The sequence below is a fragment of the Acanthisitta chloris genome, unplaced genomic scaffold, assembly GCF_000695815.1.
Source record: "Acanthisitta chloris isolate BGI_N310 unplaced genomic scaffold, ASM69581v1 scaffold39882, whole genome shotgun sequence".
In the NCBI taxonomy this organism is placed as follows: Eukaryota; Metazoa; Chordata; class Aves; order Passeriformes; family Acanthisittidae; genus Acanthisitta; species Acanthisitta chloris.
The window spans coordinates 24,694-49,101 of NW_008662909.1; the positions used below are offsets into that span (position 1 = coordinate 24,694).

A 24,408-nucleotide genomic window follows, 5' to 3' on the forward strand; every position below is an offset into this window, starting at 1 on the left:
AAATGGACCTACACCCAATTCTTAACCTCTATAGTTCACAGTTACTTTCTGAATGAACTATGGCACTCCAGGAGCTGATACATATTCATTTTTCTTGCCACCCTTTCTACAAGGGCATAAACCTCCAGAAAGGAATGGAATGGAAAGGTCATGTCTTTGACATCCTAACCTGCCACAGCAGAACCAGCAAGTTCTTTGATTTCCCTTTAATTTACATTTGGCAACCAACAGAAGTGTGCAACTTCCCATAGGCTATTCTTATTTTAATTGACAGTTTGTCAGATTCATGACATTCATATGAAAACAACTTACGCTCCTTTGTACTCCCCAAGAACACACAGGAGTGAGGCAAGTTTCAAGTATCCTGCCTCCTCCAGATCTTGGATGCAGTGCTGCTCAAAAACACAAAGCAACTTCTACAAAGTCAGACAAGCAGATGATCTGTTTAACTTACATTAGAATATCCAGCTCTTCAGGGAATTACACAATAAGGAAACCTTAGGGTTTTGTTTTGCTACTTTCCTTTCCTTAGCTAATAAAATCTATAAAGTTTTTGCACCATCTGCTGGAAACCATTTCTCAATAAATCTGTTCAAAGCCTGAAAAAAATTGGATATACCTTAAAGCCAAGACGAAGCTAAGAGGGTAAAAAACACGGAGACTGGGGCAGGGAGAAAAATTACATATATCATTCACCAAAACCAAACAAAAGCCTTTCCAAGGATTTTGCTCTGTTCTGGGACAGGTCATGCAACCAAGAAATCCATGTAGCCTGCTCAGACTGCAGACTTGCAAGCAAAGTTTTGGTATTAAATCAACTAAGACTGTTCTGAGGTCAAATCCTCAGATATACAATGCCAGGATCTGCTCTGGTGACTATCACTAACGCAGACGACACTCAGCCAAACCAGAGCCAGCGCATGGGTCCTTGCAGCAACCTGCCCCTCAGCCAGACCATGCTGGGAAGAAAAGGGACATCAGTCTTCTCACCATTCCCAGTACTCCATTATCCGCACCGAGCTGTCAGCAGATGATGTAGCTTATATGCAAGAAAGCTTGCAGATTGCTTATGCCAGCAGATGGATGGCAAACAGCAGAAATAGCTAGTGGAACGTAGAAGTAGACATACACCCCCAAGCCTTCCTACTCAGCTCTAACTCAGAGGGAATCCTGTCAGAAAATTTGATATGGTCTCCTCTATTACCAAACCCTATCCAAGTGAAAAAAAAGTAAAGCTGAATGATACTGCTTTTTGACAACCCTAATCAAATCCTCCACATCAGTATTACAGTAAAATTCACATATACCTGATCTTCCAACAGTTTCCATGACTGTTTAGAATACAGGATAGGTTATGTAATATTACCTAGCCCCAAAAAGTTTACGTAATAAAACATTCCATTTATTCCTATTTATCACACAAGTGAACTAAGCCATGCTTCAGCAAATGTACATGGATACAAATAATTTTATCTACTCCATGAGTCCTTCATGGTTCAGGAGAGCTGTGCATGTGCATTAGTGTTTGTAAGCCTAGGATCTAAGCATGCACTAAACAATCTAATGATACTAATAAGAATGAAGATTCTGAAGAAAACTCAAAGAAGAAGGATGTTTATATAATTCGATGGGATTTTACTGCCTAACAATCTTAACCTCCCCCTTTGCCACCTGTCAGACTTGGGGTACTTCATTCTACATCCTAAAAGTTCCAAGTTCTCACATCTTTACACTGAAGAACATTCAAAGACTATTAGGGTACAAGTTTTCAAAGGATTTTGGAACATAGCTCCATCCATAAAGTGGTTCTGAAAAATCTGGGCCCCACACAATTTATGCCGAGCATTTTGTAACTAGTACTTGCAATATTTTTATTATTTTGTGGGACTAGGAATCAAGTCTATGCTTAATCATGCCTCTGTTCTAACCAAAGCACTTCCCATGCCAGTTCTTTCTGTCACGCTTCTGAAGTGCTATTGAAGTAAAATACTGAAGGAAAACAAGGCCTAAATCCAAAGGAGCACAATTAAATTTGCAGGATGGGGCAGTGGGCGTGAGGGTATACTATCTGTCTAACCCACCTCCTCTGGCTCAATCAACTTGAATTCCATGCCTCGGCCGGTCCATGCTATGAAGTGAGAGTTTGAAGGGTCATCAAGAAGAGCTACCAAGAACTGCCAGAGCTGAAGCGAACCTCGTCGTTGATACGTGGGGCCCTCACGGTACATGCCTGGCTCCTGTTTGACATCACCTGCACAGAACAGCAAGAGCATTAGATGAGCAATACACAAAAAGCATCATCACTCGGTTTGTCAGATAAACTGGCAGTGCAATCATTACGGTTAATAAAACAAAGGGAAGAATCAGCCACCGACAAATGCAACATTCCCGTTTGATGGGGACTTACAATAACATATTAATATACTAAAAACTACCTAAATTCATTCACGATTTATGGAAGTCTCACTAAGCCTCTCCCCATGTACTTTCGATACACGTAAATCTCACTTGCAAACCATTTTGTAAGAAGTCTCACTAAGCCGCTCCCCATGTACTTTCGATACATGTAAATCTCACTTGCAAACCATTTTGTAATATCCCCTATTTCAAAGAGCATAAACTATTTTTGAAGCAACTCTGACATGTGAAGAACTGTGTTTGTGTACTATACAAAACTGGGGCACAGGCTCCAGTTTGGGTAATGCAATATATGCTTCATGAAGCTGCAAAACCCTATTGAGTGAAACTTCTTTTGCATGCAAATGCTTCTAAGGAAAATTTGACAAAGTATTTGACTTGGACTTAAACAACATGTGCTTTATGTATAGGCATGTAAATCCTGCAGACATGCGAGTTCCTTTGTGGCATACTGGACTTGCATATAAGCACATATTACTTTTACTCATATCTACATATTAAATTAGTATTCCCCCTGAAAAGCAGTAAGTTAATTTTTCTAAAATTGTAAGTCTAGAGGAACCTTTAAAAAACAATAATAACATTCTACTAGCTGTTCCACAAACTGCCAATAAAAAACCCCATCCTGCTACATCCATATTGTGTCTTTGTTGCTTTTAAATCATATTCATACTAAACAAGTCATGCAAAGAACAACAGCTGAAAGGTCTGATGCTGAAGCAGGCAGTATTTTTTTTCTCCACACAATGACTGCAATCCTTGATATGCTGGTAAAACTCCTCATTTCAACTACCAGAACAGCAATATCCACCAATAAACAGTGTGACCTGTTTAATACGGAAAGGCAGGAATTTACATTCAACCACAACATTAGGATGCTCTGATGGCCATTACAGAATGGCTCCGTGTAGTGAAAGGAAGAATAATAATATTAAAAATGGAGCACTTCCTTTTGTAATCAGGAAAGAAAATCGAGTCAATAGCTGTGGAAAACAAATAAATCAACACCAGGCTTTTTGGTTTATGTGAGGTTCAAGTTCCAGTCCTGAAAGGCCTTCTTTTTCAAGGACAGGCTTTTTTCTTGTAACGATAGCTGAGCAATGCGCAAATAGCAAGTGCAGTATTACAGAGGATCAGATTCTTTGCCTGCGCCGATCTTTGATTTCAAACGAAGCAGCTGAGAATCTACTTCTGAAATATCAAGACTCGTCCTAGGCTTATCCAACTTCTGCTTTACTGGCCAGAATATGATGAAACATCTGCTATTTTTTCCTCAAAAGTCATCATGCTACAAGTATAAACACACCTATTTGTATCACGACATCAATCTTCTAGAGTACAAGGTGTTCTCGCAATGGACAGTCACAGAAGCTAGGAGGACACTGCTTACTTTGCAAGCACACAAATATTTCCAAACATTCATTTCTTTTACTTTGTGTTTCTTTTTTCATGTTCATTCCCTTCCTTGTACAAAACCCAAACAAACCTAAGGACGACATGGACAAATGCCACTTCTGAAGAGTTTCAAATTCCTGTAGTACAGGGTCTGATCCCGTTCTCATAAATGTAAATAAAAAACTACCACTGGTATTCAAAACAGATCAGATCTACCATCATTTCCAAGGAAGAAAAAAACCCCTGACATGATGTGCTTTAAGAAGGGGAAAAAAAAAAAAAGCACATATTACAAAGCCAGGGTATAAAGCAGATTTTCAATAAATCACCCTTTCCGTCAATGTGTCAATGCAGTGACAATGCAATACTGGATTAAGCAATCTGCAATTAGGTCTAATAATATTTAAAATTTCTATTTCTTGCTATTTCTTACCAACCCCAAAATGCATATGATACTGTGTTTGAGCAATGTGCAATTCTTTGGGTTACTTTCGTTTCATAGTCTCTGATTCTTCAGCAAACACAACAAATGCTGCTAGACACGCAATAGTTTTGTAATTCGTAAGTGATTCTCGGGGGAAAACAAACAAAATAAAGCAGGACAAAATGCCAAGAGTTCTCCAGCTCCACTTTTAGCTATGGTCAGAGAGCTATTCACAAGTTTATTAGGAAGTATCTAATCCTTCCTGCTAAAATAAATAAAGCTGTTCATACACACACTAACACAAAAGATACACTAACAACACTACGACAAAATGCGTTCTCCAGCTCCACTTTTAGCTACGGTCAGAGAGCCATTCACAAGTTTACTAGGAAGTATCTAATCCTTCCTGCTAAAATAAATAAAGCTGTTCATACACACACTAACACAAAAGATACACTAACAACACTACACTAACATACATACACCAACATAAGGCCACTCTATCAAACTTAAGTGATTCGTCTCCAAATTTCTTCCCAAAGTTGCAGACTAAGTGTCACTGGCAAAAAGTACAGAGTCCATCCATCTACTTTGCTTATAATGAAATCTAAAATCAACTGAGTTACACCAGGAAACTGATTTTACATCAGAGTGACTGAGCATAACTTGGACCATTCATTTTAATTCACCTCAGAATCCCTTTTAAAAAAATCTGTTGTAATGGGTAGTGTTGTGAAAAGAGCATTGATCTGTTATCAATCCCACTGAAAAATAAACCATTGGTACGACATTTAACCTAATGCAAATACATTGACACAAACACAAAAATGCCCTATACACTCACTCCCTACTATTTACCACTTCACACACAGTGAGACAAGAGGCTTAATGCTCAGTAAAACCAAAGCTGCTCCTTTCTCCGCTGTTTTGTTAATTATAAGAACAGCTTTCATTAAATCTCAAACAACAAGTTGCATGTGATCATCAGTGCAACAGAAATCCTCCTATTACTTCTCAACAGTACAGGAACTGAGCTCCTCTGCCACAACTCTGGATACAGCATCTTTTGCTGGCAAAAGCTGAATGACATTCTATTGAAGAGGAGACTTTGGTTTCAAGAGACAAAGGTCAGCTTTGGTTGGGCGCACCACAAACGGTGTGTTAAGGAATCCTAAATTGGAACGTTACCAAGCTTTTTTTGATCAGCAACAGAGAAAAGTCCCTCATCTCTTTCTTTTTCATCCCCTCACACAAGAAAAAGAGAGATGTGTCATACATACCGTCAAACTTCTCTGGAACAACGCAAGTGTCATCATAAAACTGCCTAGGTCCTTTTTCATACATACAGCCTGTAAGTTAAAAAGAGAGAGGTGTTTATATAAAAGATGCATGGAGAAAGAAGAGATCATAGGCTTAATGCCAGAGGGAACACTAAGTCATACAGGAATCAGATTAATATCCCACATCCTTTACACACCGCCCAATTGCAACATTTTGGCCTCAGTACAGGGGTGTTTAATTAATGTGTGCATTCCCAAAAGACTATTAATCTCCACCTGCAAAAATGAAAAAAACACCCATTTTTCTCTATGATTTATTCTGAAATGTTTCTCTCATTTCCTGTTTGAACTAGCATGGCTTTGACTTTTAACCATTAGTTCCTGAGGGTCTTCTCCTTGTGAGGCTAAAGAAGTACTACTTGGTACTTCCTCTTCGCACTCACAGAATTCACACCCCCACACACCCTTGATGATCTTTACAATTAAGATCATTTTGTAATTTTATTTTTTTTGTTAAGACACTGTGTGCAACCAAGCGTTCTTTCTAGCACAACTCTTCTGTACACACTCCTCTTCCCTATTATGTTAATGTTTTCTTAATCAGACAAATATCATCGCATACCAGTATCAGCGTTATCAGTGCTACTTAGCAAGACAAAACATCTCCTCCTCTCCTGCCACCCTCTGACCCTCCTTTTGACTGTAAATATTACAGAAGGCTTTTATGCCATAAGGTTGCAGTGTTTGGTTGGGCTGGTTTCCCGCTGTGAAGCCAAGGAGGAGGAGGCCCATCTCAAAATCATTTTTTCCAATATACTGTTTCCCGGTTCCATAGGCCTCGTCTACATTCACATATTAAAAATCCATTTTGTTTAATGTGCCCAGATTACCAACCAATGTGAATTTCTTTGTGTGACTACCCTGTCCTGCCTGTTATTTACTGCTCTGCCTATCTTTGTGCCATAAAGTTATCTATTAACTTTGTTCCATATCTTTACTGAAAAGGTTGAATAGCAACACTCCTGATATCAATTCCTACAGTACTGTAATAGAAACAATCTATTCAGAGATGATTGCCCAGTGACAGCCGCTTTTAGATCTGTCAGTTGGCCAGGTCTTAATGTATTTAATGTGTACTTTATTGATACTGCTTTGTGCTAACTTCTTAATCAGAATGTAATGCAGTGGCAAACTGAATGCCATAAAAAGTCTAACTACATGATACAAGCATCTTTATCAATCAAACTTTTAATCTCAGCAAAGAGTAGAATCAGATTTGACATGATCTTTATTCCATAAAATCATGTTCACTGATTTCCAAATACAGAAAACAAATATTTAGCAAACATCATCACTTTTTCTACGTCATTCGTAACAATTTTGCCACCTCCAACTACTTACAAGTGCATAAAATGGCTAAGATTGGAACTCTCCTAACTCTGCTGTGATTAAAACTCAAAATCTATTGACCTTAACTCTGCAGTTGGTAGCTTTTTCCCTGATGTTTTTCACCTCCCTTATCTAGCTTCTATACTTCATATAATTTCATATACCAAGACTGTTAGAAATGTCCATCTCCTGTTTCATCCTCCTTATTAAACACCACCTTTTAATCCTTTTTTTTTTCTACTTTTATTCCACCCCAGCAGCAGCTGGGCTTTTAGCCAGATGTGTTATCTTTCCAGTTGTGTCTTTTCACTAGCAAATGAAGTCTTACTAGAGGACTTTAATTCACACATCTAAACAGGAGAGTGGAGGATTTAACCTCTAATTCAACAGCCTGAGTTCTGTTGGCTTCCTTATTTTTAATACATATCAAGTGTTTTTACTTAGAATTATTAATTTTGACAACTATCTAAACTCTGCCCTTCTGAAATCAATGAGAGTTTTGGCATATATCACATGGCTATAAAATTGGGCCTAAGATGCACCCAAAAAATTGCAAAAATGATTACAAAAGAAACAGCTGAAAACCTTCACTGAATTTAAAGTATAAAATGGATTACTTAAGACAGTTAACTGAGCCTGTCACACCAACAGCCTGAAAAATATCACTCGAGCAGAATGGCTGAAACAGACAAATTTGTAAGCATCTCTTCCTTTCAACTGCTAGAGGCCTTGAAAAGCAGAATGAGTTAAGTTCATAATATAACTGGTTCTACTCTTATCAATCTGTGGCACTAAAAGAAGCTATAAAAAAAACCCCAGTGCATCAAAACCTCAAGAATGGAAAGCGTAAGAAAGATGATGTGAGTTTTCTCAGCAGCAGAATTAAACCAGTGAACCCCAAATCCCTCCAGGCTTTAATTTTTTACATTTCTCTCATATGAAAGTGATACATAATAGAAAACTTAACTTCTGTTCTGTTTGGGTGAGCCAGGAAGCCTTCTTGCCTCATGTAAATGGAATGGCAGCTAGGCACTTCTGAAAGGAGAAGACAACAATGCAAGTCAAAAAGACTGTCTGGAATTAAAAGTGTGCAGGTTATCAATGAGACAGGCTGCAGGCAGAAGAGCAACAAAAAAGGATGCAAGTTATAGCGAGAGGGAACCTGTCAACACACAGTCAGCATTTCAGAACTGCATGCACAAGACACGGCAAAGGAGAAAATCATGATGTGAGGATCATAGATCCCATCTAACACAGGCACTTGAACTCAAACCCTTCCATAATAAACTTTGCTAAAAGCTGACTCCCACGGCAATTATACTTTAGACCATTCAGAGACCAAAAAGTCCACAGCAAAGACCACGAGTATTTTAAACCCTGTGCTTATATATCTATCTTTGCAACTAACTCAAACCAATGTTTTTAATCAATTACACTGAAAAGCTTGCCAATCATGCTGGAGACTTACAAACTCTAACACAAGGAATGCCAAAATGAGTCTAGAATAGGATATTGCTTTTTAGACTCCAGTTAAGGACTTGAATATTAATGAATTTTTCTGTGACTGTTAAGCATTTTATCTAGGAATTTAGATGTATCTATTTCACTCTCCATTTGCACATCCTTAAACAAAAGTGACACCTTCCCCCCAAAAAAAAATTACTGCACATATTATGAATAATACAGATATTGGTTTGCCATTATCCACCTCAATTCAAATCAGCAAGAGGAAAGAGAAAAATGAAACAGAACTAATGAAAACTGTGTTCTTTAAATGTCTTTCTATTTTCTTCCCCACTGTTCCCAAGTAGCCATATCCTGTGCACGGGGGCTTGAGAACAGAAATACACCATAAATGTTTGCCTTTCTAGACCATATTTAACCCATGTCTTGGATATCAAAAGTCTTGCTTAACAAAGTCTATTTGATCTTGTGATAAACTCCTACCCTAAGCTTTGCAATCTGTTACCAGTAACTTGTAACTCTTTAAGAGATGCAAACAGAGGTCAAAAGAGCAGACATTATTTTTCCAACACTGCCTACAGACTCTTTCAGACTGTGATTCCAAATTTCACTGTTCACTGACTAGTGATGAGTATCAAAGATTTGGCAGGATAAGAAAATGAGGTTTTACACTGTCTTCACAAAACAAGTGAAACACAGTGCAGTAATAATAAGTTTCCTCTAACAGTCCATGGTCTCTCTTGCACATCTGTGCCAAACTCTTCATTACCTCCTCTCTTGACAAAACGCTCAGTGCCTGCCTCCTCAGGCCCTGAGAATCTCTAATGTCTCAGACAGCTATTCTGAGCAACCACAGGAATCAGTGACTCAGTGATCACCCAAGTCAAGTATAGCTCTGCAGACTAGAAGCCAAGGCTACAAGCAGTGGTTCACCTGCAAGGAATCATTCATGTTACCAAGTAGATTGAATTTTAAGGAGAATGGAAAAATCTACGTAAAAAAAGAGGAAGTAGTAGAACTGAAACAGATGCTATTTTCTATTTTAGGTAAAAATTCTCTAGCATTGGCAGCAAACCCCTTTTTGACTCATGAACTCCACTCTTGCAAAGTGATACAGCAGAGTATACAGAATAAAAAATTATACATGCATCCAAAAAGTTGTCTTCTTAGCCAATTCAGGATTTCATATCCCATGCTCCTAAGTCAATTATAATTAACATCTGGAGTCTCTTTAAGGCAAGCATGGTTTGTACCAACATTACTTAATCTTCTGGTTAGCTTGTGCTTAAACAGTCCACAGAGGACCGAAAAATACAGCAAGGAAGAGTTTATTTCTCGTAAAGTAACTAGAGTCTTGTTATCCTAAAGTGCTATCAGTTAATTTATGACTATCAGAGTGGGTCAGACTCTAATCAAATTGTAGAAACATTTCCAAAGTGATTATTCAATCAAATGACTAACATGGTTAATTAGGAGCCATAAACATTGCTCTGAAGTTCATCAAAGTAATGACTTGCCCAGAAAAATTACTGCTAATTAAATTGCCTGCTGCTTTCATTTCTACCTTATCTAATAAAAAGTCCAACCAATGAAATTTAGTATTGCAGTTTTAAATTGTACTAAATGCTTGACTAAGACCCAGAAGTATTTTTACAGGCTAAGCGGAGCTACTTCAAAAGAAAACATTTTAGTGCAGAAATTACAGAGCAATTATATGTTTTCTTCTTCTTAAACCATTGTTTCAAGGCAACAAATAAGACAGAAGCAGGCATAAAATACTTCCAGGGCCAGACCCAAGTGTTTGAGGTGACCCATTCTATCACCTTTTAGCAATTTTAAGTCTTTGAAAAAAAATGTGCCTAGATTTAGGATACACAAGCAGCTTATTTCAGACTGTTAATGAAGTAATTCACATTGTAAAGTTGTATCAGCTCAAGAGAAGCAGAGTCCCTTTAAAAAAAATAAACAAAACCAACAAAAAGTAACTAAAATATGGACACATTAAAAAATTACTTATCTTTTATTATCAATCTGGAATACTTAGGGGTCATTCTTTACTGGTCCTCTTATTAACAGAAACAGAGCAGTCATCTTAGAAAAATGAGTATGATCTTATATCATATACCATGAAACAATTTTTTTCCCAATAGATGCTGTTTTAAAATTACATGTAATCTAGACACTGCAGAAATGCCTTCTCATCTGGGCCTGTCACAGAGAAAAATACTGGAAATAAGCTCTGCTGTGTCTTCATCAAAATACATCCAAGCAGAAAAAGCCCAAACAGACTTTCTCAAACCAAGAAAAATCTGCTATTGAATTTAGCAGGCACAGGTTCTAAGTTTCACTATCAAGTAAGACACTTCAGTGGTCCCTTAGTAAGGAAGTATTTCATATTAATTACCATGTCAGAATGTAAAGAGTTAGGTTGTCTCAGCCCTGTATAACTCACAGCGGGTAAAGAATCCTTAAATCCTCTTTTCTGATTGTTTTTCAGAGGTAAGGACCAGATTTCTGACCCACAATCTCAACCTGCACAAAAAACCCCAATTTCAGCCTCTGTGCCTAGCCAGGCTAGACACAAGGGAAGGCAGAGCTTCTGCAGGCAATGGGATGAACTGACTGTCTGTCTTCTATGGGATGAAGCAGAGCAAAACAGGAACTGCAAATATGAACCAGGATTTATTCTTGCTCCTCACACAGCCTTCCTCACTAAAGGACAGGTTGTTATGTTACACTCTAAATTACTTTTTAGTTCACTTTATCAACACCACCTAAAGATGTGGAGGCCCAGGGCACTACCCATGCACACGTGAAAAAGCACAGTGTGATATTAAGGTATTGCATTACATATGCGCACGTGCAGAGGGAGAGACACGGAGATGGAGGCTTAGAAGGCACGTGTCGTCTGAAACAGGGTGGGTGAAGAAGTTGAACTACCTGCCTGGCCTCACTCTCTGCATGGCAGCACAGATAGCCACTGAGGTGTACTGGCGAGTGGCCGACATATGTAGGGAGCCTGCAAACAAGTTGCTCAAATCCACCAAACACCTTAGCTCCTAGGTGAACCATGCTTACTTCTCTACAAAGCGATGACACTACAACTGGAACCTTCTTACTGTTTTCCTGCATACTTTCCCCATTTTCACTTTATCATCAAGTAAGTCATATTAAAAGCAGTTCTCAAAAGGAACTGTTCCCAAAGGAGCTGTTCCTCCAAACTCTGGAAGGACTCCACTGGCAGTGGATACAGTCCTGCAATTTATGTCCTCCCAATTGTTCTTTTGGTCTGAAAAGTAATTAGGAGAGTTTTGGCTCCTATTTCATCAGTTCAGAGTTTCTGTATCTACACAGACAGGCCTAAATGTGTCACTTGTCTTCCTACAGGCAAGAAATGCAGCACATGCAGATTCTTTCCCCTTGTGATACTGGGTACAGAAGGGCATGCACAAACACCTCAGGTAGCTGGGACCAACCTGACTCCCAGGTGTGAATATGTCAACCTTACCCTGTGCTACACATGCTGTGAACACACCAGTCATCTCTTTGGTGCCTTGAACTGCTTCACAAAGTGCTTACTTGAGCAATACAAGCACTTCTCTGGTACATGTAAAGGTGGTTGGTTCAGTGGGAGAGATTTTTACCAAGTGCAGAGACAAAAGTAGCCTTTTTAAAATAACATGTTCAAGCTAGAACACATCATACTTTTGGCATCAAACTTAAAACACTGCAATCACACTGCAAGTAACTTTTCTGTTCATGGATTTCCAAGAGCACTGACAAACTGTTTACAAAGGAGTGCTTCATCCACCACTGAAGCACATTTAGCCTCCTGGTGGAAAGCAGCTGTTTACCACAGCACTGAGAAGCTCGGACCAGCTCAAGGGTGAAGAGTAATACTGAAAACACTGGAAAACAGGACCTTTTCAGCTAAGAAAGGCAATTCTTCAAACTAGATTGCAACAAGTGGCTAAGGTAGCACCAGGCATCACTAAGAAAAATGCATGATCTGTGTTTTGCAGGGAGAAGCAGCAAATGATTCTTTTTGATCATGAATGTGCAGAACACATTTAAATTAAAACTCCTATGCTCCCCAAAAGGAGGTGTTCAGGTAAAAATAGTGGAACTAATACAGTCTCCTTTTACAGGAATTGCTTGAGTGTATTTCACCACTCAAACGGTGGTGGATCAAGTTTTAGTGCAACAACCTTTAAAAGCACTATCCCCTCAGAGGCTATGTAATGCCAACAGAGTCCTGCAAATTGTTAAAGTCATGGGAATATAAAAGTTAGCATAATTTTCTCAGCGGCAGGTTCAACATCTTCACTAAAAATCAATCTAAAAATTAAACATTCTTTTCCCAAATCATTATGCAATTTAGAAACATTCAGAATGGAAGGTTTCATTCATCATTTTCTCTGTCACCAGTCTTTGCACCAGCAATTAGGGAAAAAAAAAGTCTACAAGTATGTGCACTCATAGATACATATACACTCCCTTCTTAAAAAAAGCTAATTAAAATTTGGCAAGTTTAATTTCTTATACCTCACTTGACAAAAACCTACCAGAGAATTAGATTTGGCCCCACCAGCTTATGTCTAAGTGGAATTATTACACATATACAGGAAAAAAACAAAACCCTTAAGCAAACAGCTCCCTTTCCACAACTTTGGTTTTTAGATCTATGACAACATCTAATGCATTTTGTGAGACCAGATGTCAACAGGCTGTCTAGGCGATGTGTAACTTTTTATACAGCAGAACACGAAAACAAAGGCTCATACATTCAGCTCTGAATTGAAATTCCACATGGAGCTGATCTTTTGAGCATACTTTAAAATCATGTATTTGCTTTTATTAACCTCAGTAACTGTAAAATGTATTTTAAACACCGCTTCACTTCCCTTTGAATTCAACAAAAGACAGCAGTATTTTCTCTCTCCCTCACTCCTTTTGTTGGTAATCTTACTGCAAAAATGTCTGTGTTGCTTTTTCTCCCCCGCCCCATCCCCTGCCTGTAAAATTGAAGTTGGACAAACACTGCACGGCTGAAGTGACATATTTGAATGGAATTCAGACCAACCAGTTCCTGTTTATGTTTCTGATTTGAGAATGTAGCCTTCTCATTCACTATACATTAGAAACACACCAAGGCCATAAATGGTGTCAGGTTGCAGGCAGGCAGGGCCAAGCAGCATTAATCATTACTTTAAGGCAACTGGCAAAAGCAGCAGCTGAGGGAACACTACACCCTTCAGCTCCTCATAAATGGACATTCCAGGGTTTGGCGTGTGTGGGTTGGCTTTTTTTTTTTCCCTTCAGCATCCATTTTATGAATGAAACTTCAGGCTGCACAGAGTCCATTCATATAAAAGCTATGCTCACAGGGCTCAGTCTCTCGGGATCAATCGGTCTTGGGCAAGGCTGATGTGATTGGTTTAAGGCAGGCTTCAGCCTTCCATTACTGATTTAAAATGCAGCCTGTGTCCATTTGACCTGCGTTAATGCACAAAGAGTAAATCCAGACTGTGCTCTCAATCCTCAAATCAAATCATTAGCCAGTGCCACTTACTGTAATAGTAGATTTACAGGATATTTATCCATTTCTTTGAAAAACAGGGACTGCAGGACAATTTTTCAGATCGTATTGTCTGCTTTGAAAAGAAAAATATATGTATGGTCTCCTGTCTGTGTACTCACATTGACTTGGTATTCAGGTTTTCCTTTGTTCATGAAAATAACATTACAAAATGAATTCTATTCTAACTACAGATTTATTTCAGACAGAATTAGTGAATAGAGGAAATCAGCTAGATCAGAAGCAAGTGAAAAGTTAAAACTCTGCCTTTCATAGCAATGTCTGAAGTCCAGTTTTCCTTTCAGATGTTTTTATTTTCTACTGTCATACCATTCAACAGCAGATTTGTGTTTATGTGTTTTAAGAGCAAGTACAAAGTGCAGTTCAGCTTAGCTACTGAACAAAATCCCTACTCAGTCACTGAAGCAACACAGCAAAGACAAGCTCCTGAAACACGAGGATGAAATATTTTAAAGTACAGGGAAAACCAGAAAACCAAAAGTGAGACGGGGAGACTTCTTAAACCTACTAACTCAAGAGCAAAACCCCATCCCTTATCCCCTCCTGCCTCTTTGCTATCCAGATTTTCATTGAGAACAATTGTACTTCTGTGTAAAAGAATTTCTTTAAGGCCATAAGGAGATGCAGTTTTGACATGTGTCTACTGAGACACCACATTCAGGAAAAGAATGGAGTCAGTTCTGTTTCACAGAGCATTTTATAAAACTATGTTCAAAAATACTGCAAATATGTGTAGCCTGACAAAAAAAAAAAAAAAGGGAAAAGGAAACCTAAAGAGAATTTGAGGAAAATATTAAGAAACTGCAGGATTTATGAAGCAAGATCCAAGATCTCAACAATGAGTCACAAAGACAGAGTATAGACACAAACTGTCTACAGAGATTTAGAGGTGGTACGTTAATACCAAGGAATTGTTTACAATGAGATGAAGAAGTGTAGCTATGAGCAAGGGAATGTAACTGAAAGGGAAAATTTAGGCTCATGATCAAGAAATATTTAACTGTGAAGTCTATTAGTCTGTGAAAAAATCTCCCAGGGGAAAAATTGTAGCAATAATACTTAGCACTCACACAGCACTTTACATTTTCAGAGCACTGTACAAAAATTAGCCAATATAATTAAAGACAGTAGTAGAAGCACCATAAGTTGCGTAATTTTTAAATGCTGCACTGGTCAATGCACTAGACAATATCCTGGAAAAAGCAAACTTGCACTGACTCTGACTGACAGCTAAGATTTCCTCTTTTTCTTCTTACTAGCATTTCCAAATGTCTAAATTTTACCTTCAAAAGTACAATAGAATATCCAACTGTTGCTTAAGAAAGAAATGGAAATTTAAAAGTAATCTGCAAATAATACACTGTCTTCAACACCTCTTATGCTGTTCTGCAAACTCCCAAATTTAAGAACATATTAACTGATGCCTAGGGAAGAATGTGCTACTAGGGACCTTTTTCCACATTAATGAGCATTGGTTTGCTTTTCAAAAAACCACCACATCAAGTATCTGAAAGGACTCTTGCATTTTATTCTGTTCCCAGTCATTAAGTAAATACACATTTATAACATGGATGGTAGAATGCTAACAGTATTCTATACCTGTAAGAGCAAACTTAGGAGGCTAATACATCATCATTAACAAATTCCTGCACAAACTTGATATAATTCCTTTTCTGCAAATGAATTATGATACAGGCTTTTGCTTCAGCACTCTAGTCTCTTGAGTGCACAGGTCAAAACTGTTTGGGGGAGGGAGAGCCATGCTGTAAACAGCTTTGCAGGTGGAGCCACTGCTTCATTTGTTACAGGGGCTGTAAGTTGTATACTTAATGAGGCAGAAGATTTCAAGAAAGGAAAAGATAATACAGCTGAACAGTCAATTTTAGGCCCCAACAAAGCCTATTCTAGCCCCAACACGGTTTCCCAAAGCAGCCACATTGCTTTTGCCAGATTTTTGGTATTTTGTATTTCTTATTTTTTCAGTGCCTACACTGAGACCTCAATCTGATGTTCCTGTACTTCCTCATCTAGAAATACAAAGAAAGTCCTTGGGAGCTAAGCTTTGAACATATGTAGTACGTAATGTTCTTTAAAAATTATCTAGTCTTAACTGGCTACCCAAAATAAACAGGTATATATATCTGAGGTGTCTCTCTGCCTCCGCTCATCTCTCTTAACAGAGGGGCAGTTACCCATCCATTCTCACATGCCAACACAAGGTATTTATTGCTTGTGAGGCTTCAGGAATTAAAGGGATGAGCAAGAAAGCAAGACATGGAGGCTAATAATTCTGCCTGGAGAGTTCATTCTTTAAGTGATGTGACTAGTATCTAAGAAGAAAATTTTGGAAGTGACAAGGAGAGAATCTAAATTTTCTAAGGTCCATCTAAGCGTATTAATTTTGAATCTACCCTGAAATTAAACTGTGAGAATAGCCCTTGTAATGCCTCTAACCTGCACAGGAAATACTGAATCTATCTAGATTTCAATAGAGACATTCTTGGCAATCAGTAATAAGCATACGCAAGCAACAATTTCTCCTTTACTTATCTCCAACACCACTGCGTGGCAAATTTCAGTTTCCAAATACACAGTCACAAAAATTTCTTAACCAAAATAACTATTTCATTTGGGCTAAACAAAATAGGAGATTTAAACTTAATAATTTAAGATGCCATTTTAAAACTAGGTTTTTAGTATTGACTGATACACACATAGCTAGTCAACACCTTAGTGTATTTGCAAATACACTACATTATGTAGAAAGGATCAATCCTGCAAAGATCCTGCCTAAAAATACAGCTCAGAATAGATGAGGTATATCAAATTCAGCCTGTTGATTTAAGTACCTGAGTACTTTAAGTGAATTCAAGAAGTGCTAACTGTACAGGGATGCCCACTATTAAGCCTTGTAAACAAAGGCCTTGGGAAGGCTTTTTGAGTATACTGGTTAGTGATGCAAAATCATTAGTGATGTCATTGGCTGCATCTTTGTGCTTATAGTGGCTAGATATAGCATCAAGTACTAAATACATCTGACTGTCAGCCATGAAAAAAATAAAATCTGTGGCAGAACATAAGGTCTGATTGAACATGTATGATGAGCTGTGACTTCCAGAATTGTAGATGGCTAAGGAAGAGCTTCTACTCTGTTGACATTTTTCTTTTTCCATTATCTCAAACAGTCTGCAGCAGAAATTGCATACCTGCAATTACAATTACAACTAATTGATCTGCCATTTCCCATGTCATAATTAATGTCATGTTTTAATAGAGTTATAATCATTCTGTAATAATGCTTTTCATTCACCAGCTTCCCACAAAGTATAAAAGAATAGCGAACAAAAGCAATGAACTTTTATGAGGCTCTTTCAAAAACATCCCAAAAGGAACATCTCAGTGCATTACAACGAACTTTTAAAATATGTTTCTGTATTCTTATCTGAGCTGCAATAAAATACCATGCAAAAAAGACTTTTCACCCTGGCATTCCTTCTTCCCTGAACATCCATAGGTGAAAAATGAAATCAATGATTCAGTGACAAATACATTATGTTTCCTAAGGGGTTATTTAATGTACTCTTAGCAAGGATGGAAAATGATGGTTTCTAGAGAACAGATGGTAACAAGACAAAATATCAACAGACCACAGTTGTTGACTGCAATTTATGGAGTGTACAGATGTGTCAACTTAAATGCAGTGATTCTGAGGCCAATAAAAGTACTTCCTGATACCAACAGATTAATTTTTCATGACCACTGGTTACACAGCTATTACATTTTTAAAAACTAATCATTCATCTACAAAAGAAACAACAATTTTGCTTGAACATCATTACTATAAAGTGGAATGTTGCTCTTGCTGGCACAAAAAAAAAAAGGCATGACAGGACTGGATACAAGTTTGCACATCTTCCTTTCAGAATAAAATTTCCAGCTTTTTTCCACAAAGAACATTCCAAAGAAAGAATAATGCCAGCAGCCAACCCAGATTTAAAATAGTATGCAATAAGGGAATCCTGCTTCTGAGTCAAATATGAAGCATGTTTACAAAAGGGTCTTTTTCTGACCTTTAATTTAGCAGAATAAAAAACAGTGCCTGTGAAGGTTGTAAGGGACTGGCAGTGCCTGAAGCTGCAGTGCCCCAATTTTTATCCACTGCCACATTAACTACACAGTCTATCCCATGCTGCCCTGTAAGATTAGAGATACACAACTGCCAAAGCCACGTATCTCAGAACACTCATCAATGAATGGGTTGAGTTCTAGATCAGATCCTTGTAATGTGAACTTTTTATCTTGTCCTGTATTTCAACTTGGAGAAATATTTCACCCTTGGTCTCCTCCCTGTACAGGCCTAACTCAAATTTACCTAAGGGCTGGTTCTTTGCTTGTCAAAAGTAAGAAAGGAGAAAGCTCTACTTTCCAAATTCCCCTGTTCTACCATTGAGATCAACTCTGTAACAAACACTTTACAAAAATGATACCACAAAGAACCCCACTAAATAGACAGTGTTGAGTTAGCTACAGAAAAAAACAATAAACCAGTTCTACACTGCACCAATTTCAAGATAGTTTGTCATTTTCAAAGGAGGCTTCAACTCAGCTGTAGTGTAGCCTTTGGGAAATAAACTGCAAAAGCATCTAGCCAGAGACTGAACTAGCAGGAAAGCCCTGCAGGTACAGCAGCACCCACAAGAAGAGGGAATCAGACTGAAGTCAGACAAGGCCACCCTTTCCTTCTTCCCAACCCAGCATGCATGTGTATGAAGGCAACGTACCCTCCTACGGAAGCAGGGTTGGGACATGCTGAATCCCTCCCTTTCAACAGTGTGGCATACACAAAGCGGGACGGAAGCAGAAACTGAAGAGGAGCTGCAGAAATCACTTACGCTACACTGAAAAACATGTTTTGATTGCATTTTCTTGGCTTCATATTGATCAAGTGTTTACCCCACCTAGCCCACTCCATGCTGTTTTCATCTCAGCTTATCTCCGTACCACCTTTCTAGCTTCCTTCTTTCCAGTTTCCTTCTCCTTGTTACTTGGTACTCATTTCTAAACTCCTTTTTCGCTTCCCAAATTCTGTCTCTCTCTTTTCACAAGTATAAAGATCATGTTTAAATCATGGCAAACATTTATAAAGTTATTCCCTTGATTTATTTTCTATCCTTTCCATTGCTTATCTTTTCTATTTTGATCAGAAGCTATTGAGAGCAGACTCTGCCACCACCTCCTTTGTTTTGTACTGTTCGTAGAGCAATAAGGCTCCATTCCAGCTGCCCTATAAGCACAATCATAATAAACATTATTAATAGCAACAGCGTATTCTCTACATCAGCAACCTGGCATCACAGATTATGTACCTCCACAAAACACAGCAGTATGCACAAACTGAGAAGCTGACACCAATTTGGCTGATTCTTCTCCCTCATTGGTTTTATAGCTGTATAAACTCCACTTCAGCGGAGTTACTCCTGATTTAAAGTAACGCAAGCAAGAGGAGAAAGAGTCCTCTATTTCTGGCAGGCAAATGAAAGAGCTCGTAAAATGGAGCACACAAATTCAGAGGTCAGAGATGCGATAGTACAGAACAGAACCTTGTGCAAAGCTTAGTTTTGCACCCATGACTTTGTCTTCCCCAGCTTCTTTAACCTGCGCACTTTCTGGACAGAGAGTTCTAGAAAATTAAATCCTTTAAAGAGCAAGCAATGGTGGCACAAGTCACACCTTACTGTGTAGCAATCTTACTACTTTGCAAGCTATCTCAGACATACATGAATTTATGAGATTTAGGCATCAAAACAGCAAATTTCAATTCATAAGATCAAAACATCAATAGTAGTGTCTCAAACTCATTTATTCCTTTACTACACAGAACTAAAGGAGAGTCTCACCTACCTGAATCATATGCAAAATCCCTAGGTTCCTGTTTAATCATCAGAGGAGGGGGAAAATTTTGACTGGCTGCACTGCCAACCATAGCGTTGTGTTCATAAACTGGATCATGGTACTCCTGCTTAAAACCTTGAGGCGGGAAAGGGATGTTTGGCTCAGACATCTGGCGCTGATATATTGGACGTCCTTCCCTTGGCATTGCAGGCAAAGGTGGGAAAGAATTGCAAGGTTCAGAGAGCTGGCGGCGAAATCTAGGACACAAGTTAGAGAGGTCATGTAAAGGACTTGAGCTACAGTCTGTTTCCCAAACATCTTCATAGGTCATTATTAGTGGTTGTATCACTTTCTCAGTAACAAACACTTTGCTTATGATGATGTCAAGTGCTCCCATCAGGATCACTGGCACTGTGGAACAGCAACAAGCAGAGAAAACAAAAACCTCCACCTATTAATATGAGCTCTACGACCTGTCCCCATCACATCCTCTTTGCTTTCAGTATCTTCTCTCAACAGAAGAAGCAAACAGGAAATGCACTAGCTTCAAAACAGTAGAAAGACTGGCATTCTACCACAGTAACATGAAGGAGACATAAGTAAAGTTCTCTGCTCTTTTACAAGTGTTAGCAACATATTCCTTGTACTCCGATTTTACTCTTACCAATCTTCCTATTACACAGAAACCATTTTGACCACAACAAACATTCCGAATACAGAGCATTGCCTGGTCTAACATCTGGAAACATTCCAGGGTAAAAGTCCACCATTCTGTCCTCTCATGGATAGTACCATGAGAAGTGTACCTGCAAGGATGGCACTGCGTTCCAGCTGCAACAGGAAGGGAATGTCAGCACCCCAGTAAAAGGAGAGGGTACAAATTTTTGCTAAGAGAAACAATGCTTAAGAATTACCCTCCTGCCTCAATTTGTTCTCTTAGTCATTTCTACATGAAGAAGTAATCCATAGAAGCCACACTGCCACTTGCTACTCCCAAATGCTCTTCCGCAGGCATAAAATCAGAGAATTCAGTTTTAAAGTAACTTGATTTACATGCAATGCTACTCAAGAACCTGTGCTTGTTTCTCCCATAAAGCCCATCTACCCGAACTAAAAGGCTTGAATGTAATTACTTGGACATCTGTGGGTTCAGAAGCATACAGAAGAATACCAGGATGCTATTTTCCCACTGTGCCCTGATGAACTGCACTAAGTCTTTCTGCCATCTCCTGCAGATTACCACAGTAGTAACCACCATGGTAGTAATCTTGTGTTTGCACTAATCAACAGCAGATGCAACATTGTTGCAACAAGCTGCTTACTAGTTCTGTTGTCACTTATTATATACAAGATACACTTAAAAAAAATAAAAGTAAGAAAAAAAAGAAACCTTCTCTGGATGTTTCTCACTGTCACACTAAAAAATGAAGACCTAATCATTCTTGAGCTTCCTGTACTTTGGATCTCAACGAACTTTGATTCATGCAAGCAAAAGCTTTATTTTGGAGAAAACTGGGTGAATGGGGAACAATGCAGGGGTCTGACTGCACAAGCAATAAAACCCTTGACTATCAACTCATAGGTAGTACATGTTTCTGAGACAATTTAAACTCTACTGCCTCCTATCATAATACTTCTGTAACTTGGTCTGACAAATATTTACTGTCATAGCTTAATAACAAATACTGTGAAAACTACAGAGATTGAAACCATTACGGCATAGTAGTGGAGATAAAATTATTTTTTTAATGCTGCTGTAAATACTATAATTTTTGCAGTAGAAAGAGTACTGCACTGTAACATTGGGTTTTGCAATTCCACCTACACCTGCAGAAAATAAACTTAGAAACTCAAATGTATTATGAAACAGTTAGGCTGACTGGCACTGCATTCATTTCCCTCTTTTCCTTTTTTCATTAGCCAAAAAAAGAAGCAGAAATTATCATTAAGAACTGTCAAGGAGTGAATCAGAAAATTGCAACTTGAAGATAAAATAAGAAACAGACTCACTCACAAAGCCTCAAAGGAAGTTAATAATACTTGTTGTACTGGAAGCTTTGTATGGAATCAAGCCATTTGTTTATACAAGTGGATTTGTTTCCTGTTGGTACTTGTTAAGACCACTTATCGTTCATATATTCATGCCCTGTATGAAGATGTATGGGCTGTGTGTACTAGATACTAATGCTACCTTATGCCACCAGTGCATGTTCCAAAGAAATATGCTTTGAGTTAGAGATTTATATATGAACTCACATAGGCAGGTTATTTATTTAAATGACACTTTCTGAATACACACATTGTAGTAGTGTTATCACCCTGTAAATCAGGAAGCTCAACAAGGAATTTCACAAAAATATAAATTAAACATTTTTTTCAAACAACTAGAAGTGAGAAGATTCAAAATAAATAAGAAAATGGGGTAAAAATATCTTCTACTACAATTGCACCTTTCTTTAAAAAAGGAGAAAAATAAGATTCTTTTTTTGGTTTGAGTCAGCTATTTTGGAACTTCACTAAAACACACGATGTTCTATTACAGAATGGAAGCATTAGTGCAAAATGCCCTAAAACACATGAATATGGAAGACTTGGGCAGGGCAGGGGAGAAGCAGAAATCATGTAAAGAGCCTACAAGGCTTGTGCAGAGCAAGTGTTATAGATATAGAAAAATATACTAAGGTGTATGCAACTGTCTATAAATACTCAAAATAGGGCTCACACACAGGTTCAGTGCTGTCTTTACAAGTTGGTTTAAAACAAAATGGTTTTCTCATCTGAAAAAAATCTTACTACTGCTCTCTGCACATAAGCCATTTAGCTTCTAGAGATTTAAGTCTCCTGACAGTTTGACTGGTGTGTATACAGAAACATTTATTCACCATCCTGTAATCAAAATCACTGCCTGGCTTCACTGAGGGCCTGCATGGTTCAACCACAGTCCATGGCAGGGGAGAAGACAGTGACTCTGCAAGCTGAAGGGGCCGATTCAGTGTTTCTTCACTGCCAGAAGGGCTTGTAAAGAACCTTGGGTGGTATTTATAGCTATCTCAGCAGAGCATAAAACAGCAATATTAACCTTAGCAACCCCCTTCAGAAGCGATTTGTACAAATCCCTGGAGATAATAGCCCTTATTAGAGCAGAAGCATGCAAATCACACTCCCAACAACTGATTTTCTTTTCAGGTTCTTCTTAATTTGCTAATGTTTAAGAGGTAAGTTGAGTTGCTGAACATACCTCTCTCTACACACTATTGGAATTTTAAATGTTCAAGAGCAATCACAACACAGCAGACAAAAACAGGTTCATACAATAAAGGTTAGGATAAATAGAATTCCACAAACAAGTGTTTGGGCTCAAAAACCAGGAAAATCCACTGAGCATATCTGTTGCAAAACTGAGCTAACAAAGATAGTTGTCCAGGGATTTCTAACATATCAAAACAAAACAGGGTGACTTAAGGACAGTTGAAGCTTTAATGCTAGTCTCTAGCTTTTGTGGCTTTTACTCAGACTAATGTTATTTAAGCACAGTTTATGTTGGCATCTTAGTTTGTTTGAAATTCTACATTACAAAAGGATTTGGAAAAATGATCCACCCTTCCAAAGAATATTCTGAAGCAGGAACACCGTAACATGGCCACTTATCTCTCAGATAGGTGAACTGCTTAGCAAGAGGCCAGATATTTATAGTCAGGAACATGCTTGCTAGTGACTTCATTACCTCGTAGGGCTTTCTAGCCTCAAGTGAATCACAGAATCATAGAATAACCCAGGTTGGAAGCGACCTTGAAAGACTATCTGGTCCAACCTTTCGTGGGAAAGGGAGCCTAGATGAGATTATCCAGCACTCAGTAATCACCCTCACAGGACAGAAGCCGCAAGTCATTAAAATTCTGTCACTGCCAATATGAACTCTTACAGTAGTGTATGAAGCCAGGCGCCAGCTTTTTATAAAACACATATTTCTGACACTATGAACCTTGCTGGTTTGCACCTTGGTACCCCAGCCTAAAAGTGAATAGTTGTGGGCAGGAAGCCAGTACTATCCTATATAAAAGACTTGCAGCCACAACTGAAATGCCTCCTGCATGGGTCCCTCACATGTTTTGTGTTTTACCTGTGGTCCATAGGGAAGCTGTTGTCTTGAATGGACTGGGATGGAGGGAGATGGGTAGGGAAAACCCGGTCAGGTTTAGGAGTCTGAGCTGAGTTTGGGGAGGCATGGTGCAGCGGTGACACAGGAGTGCTGGATGGCGTCGGTGGGTTGGAGGGCCTCATTCCCACTTGTGGTTTCTGATCATAGGCACTGTTAGTAAAGCAAGGGAAAAGCCAGTCAAGTTGGGTTTTTTGAAGAAAGAAAAAACAGACCTGTAGCTTCTATATAAATGAAACCACCACCCCAAATGCCACATTTATAAGCTTTTTATTATAGTTAACTTATTAACCAGTTTGGGGCAGAGGAATTCTCTACTTTATACTACGAGCACAGAACAAATCATGTTAGAGGCAAGTGGTTCAACACAGCATTTTCTTCTCTGGGGCAC

The 24,408-nt window shown here is 38.5% G+C and overlaps 1 protein-coding gene across 6 annotated transcripts in view; it reads right to left on the reverse strand.

Annotated features, from left to right (window-relative positions):
• ETV1 (ets variant 1) overlaps positions 1 to 24,408 on the reverse strand; it is a 65,078-nt gene that overhangs the window by 5,969 nt on the left and 34,701 nt on the right. For 4 of the 6 annotated variants that reach the window (XM_009070775.1, XM_009070773.1, XM_009070778.1 and 1 more), the window contains 6 exons: positions 23,982 to 24,170; positions 19,871 to 20,118; positions 7,874 to 7,941; position 6,438; positions 5,518 to 5,586; positions 2,082 to 2,251 (listed from right to left, as the gene is read on the reverse strand). In XM_009070775.1, the coding sequence (XP_009069023.1) occupies positions 2,082 to 2,251; positions 5,518 to 5,586; position 6,438; positions 7,874 to 7,941; positions 19,871 to 20,118; positions 23,982 to 24,170 (745 nt within the window). The remainder of the gene's footprint in view (positions 1 to 2,081; positions 2,252 to 5,517; positions 5,587 to 6,437; positions 6,439 to 7,873; positions 7,942 to 19,870; positions 20,119 to 23,981; positions 24,171 to 24,408) is intronic. The other 2 variants (XM_009070779.1, XM_009070776.1) reach the window with 2 other exon arrangements.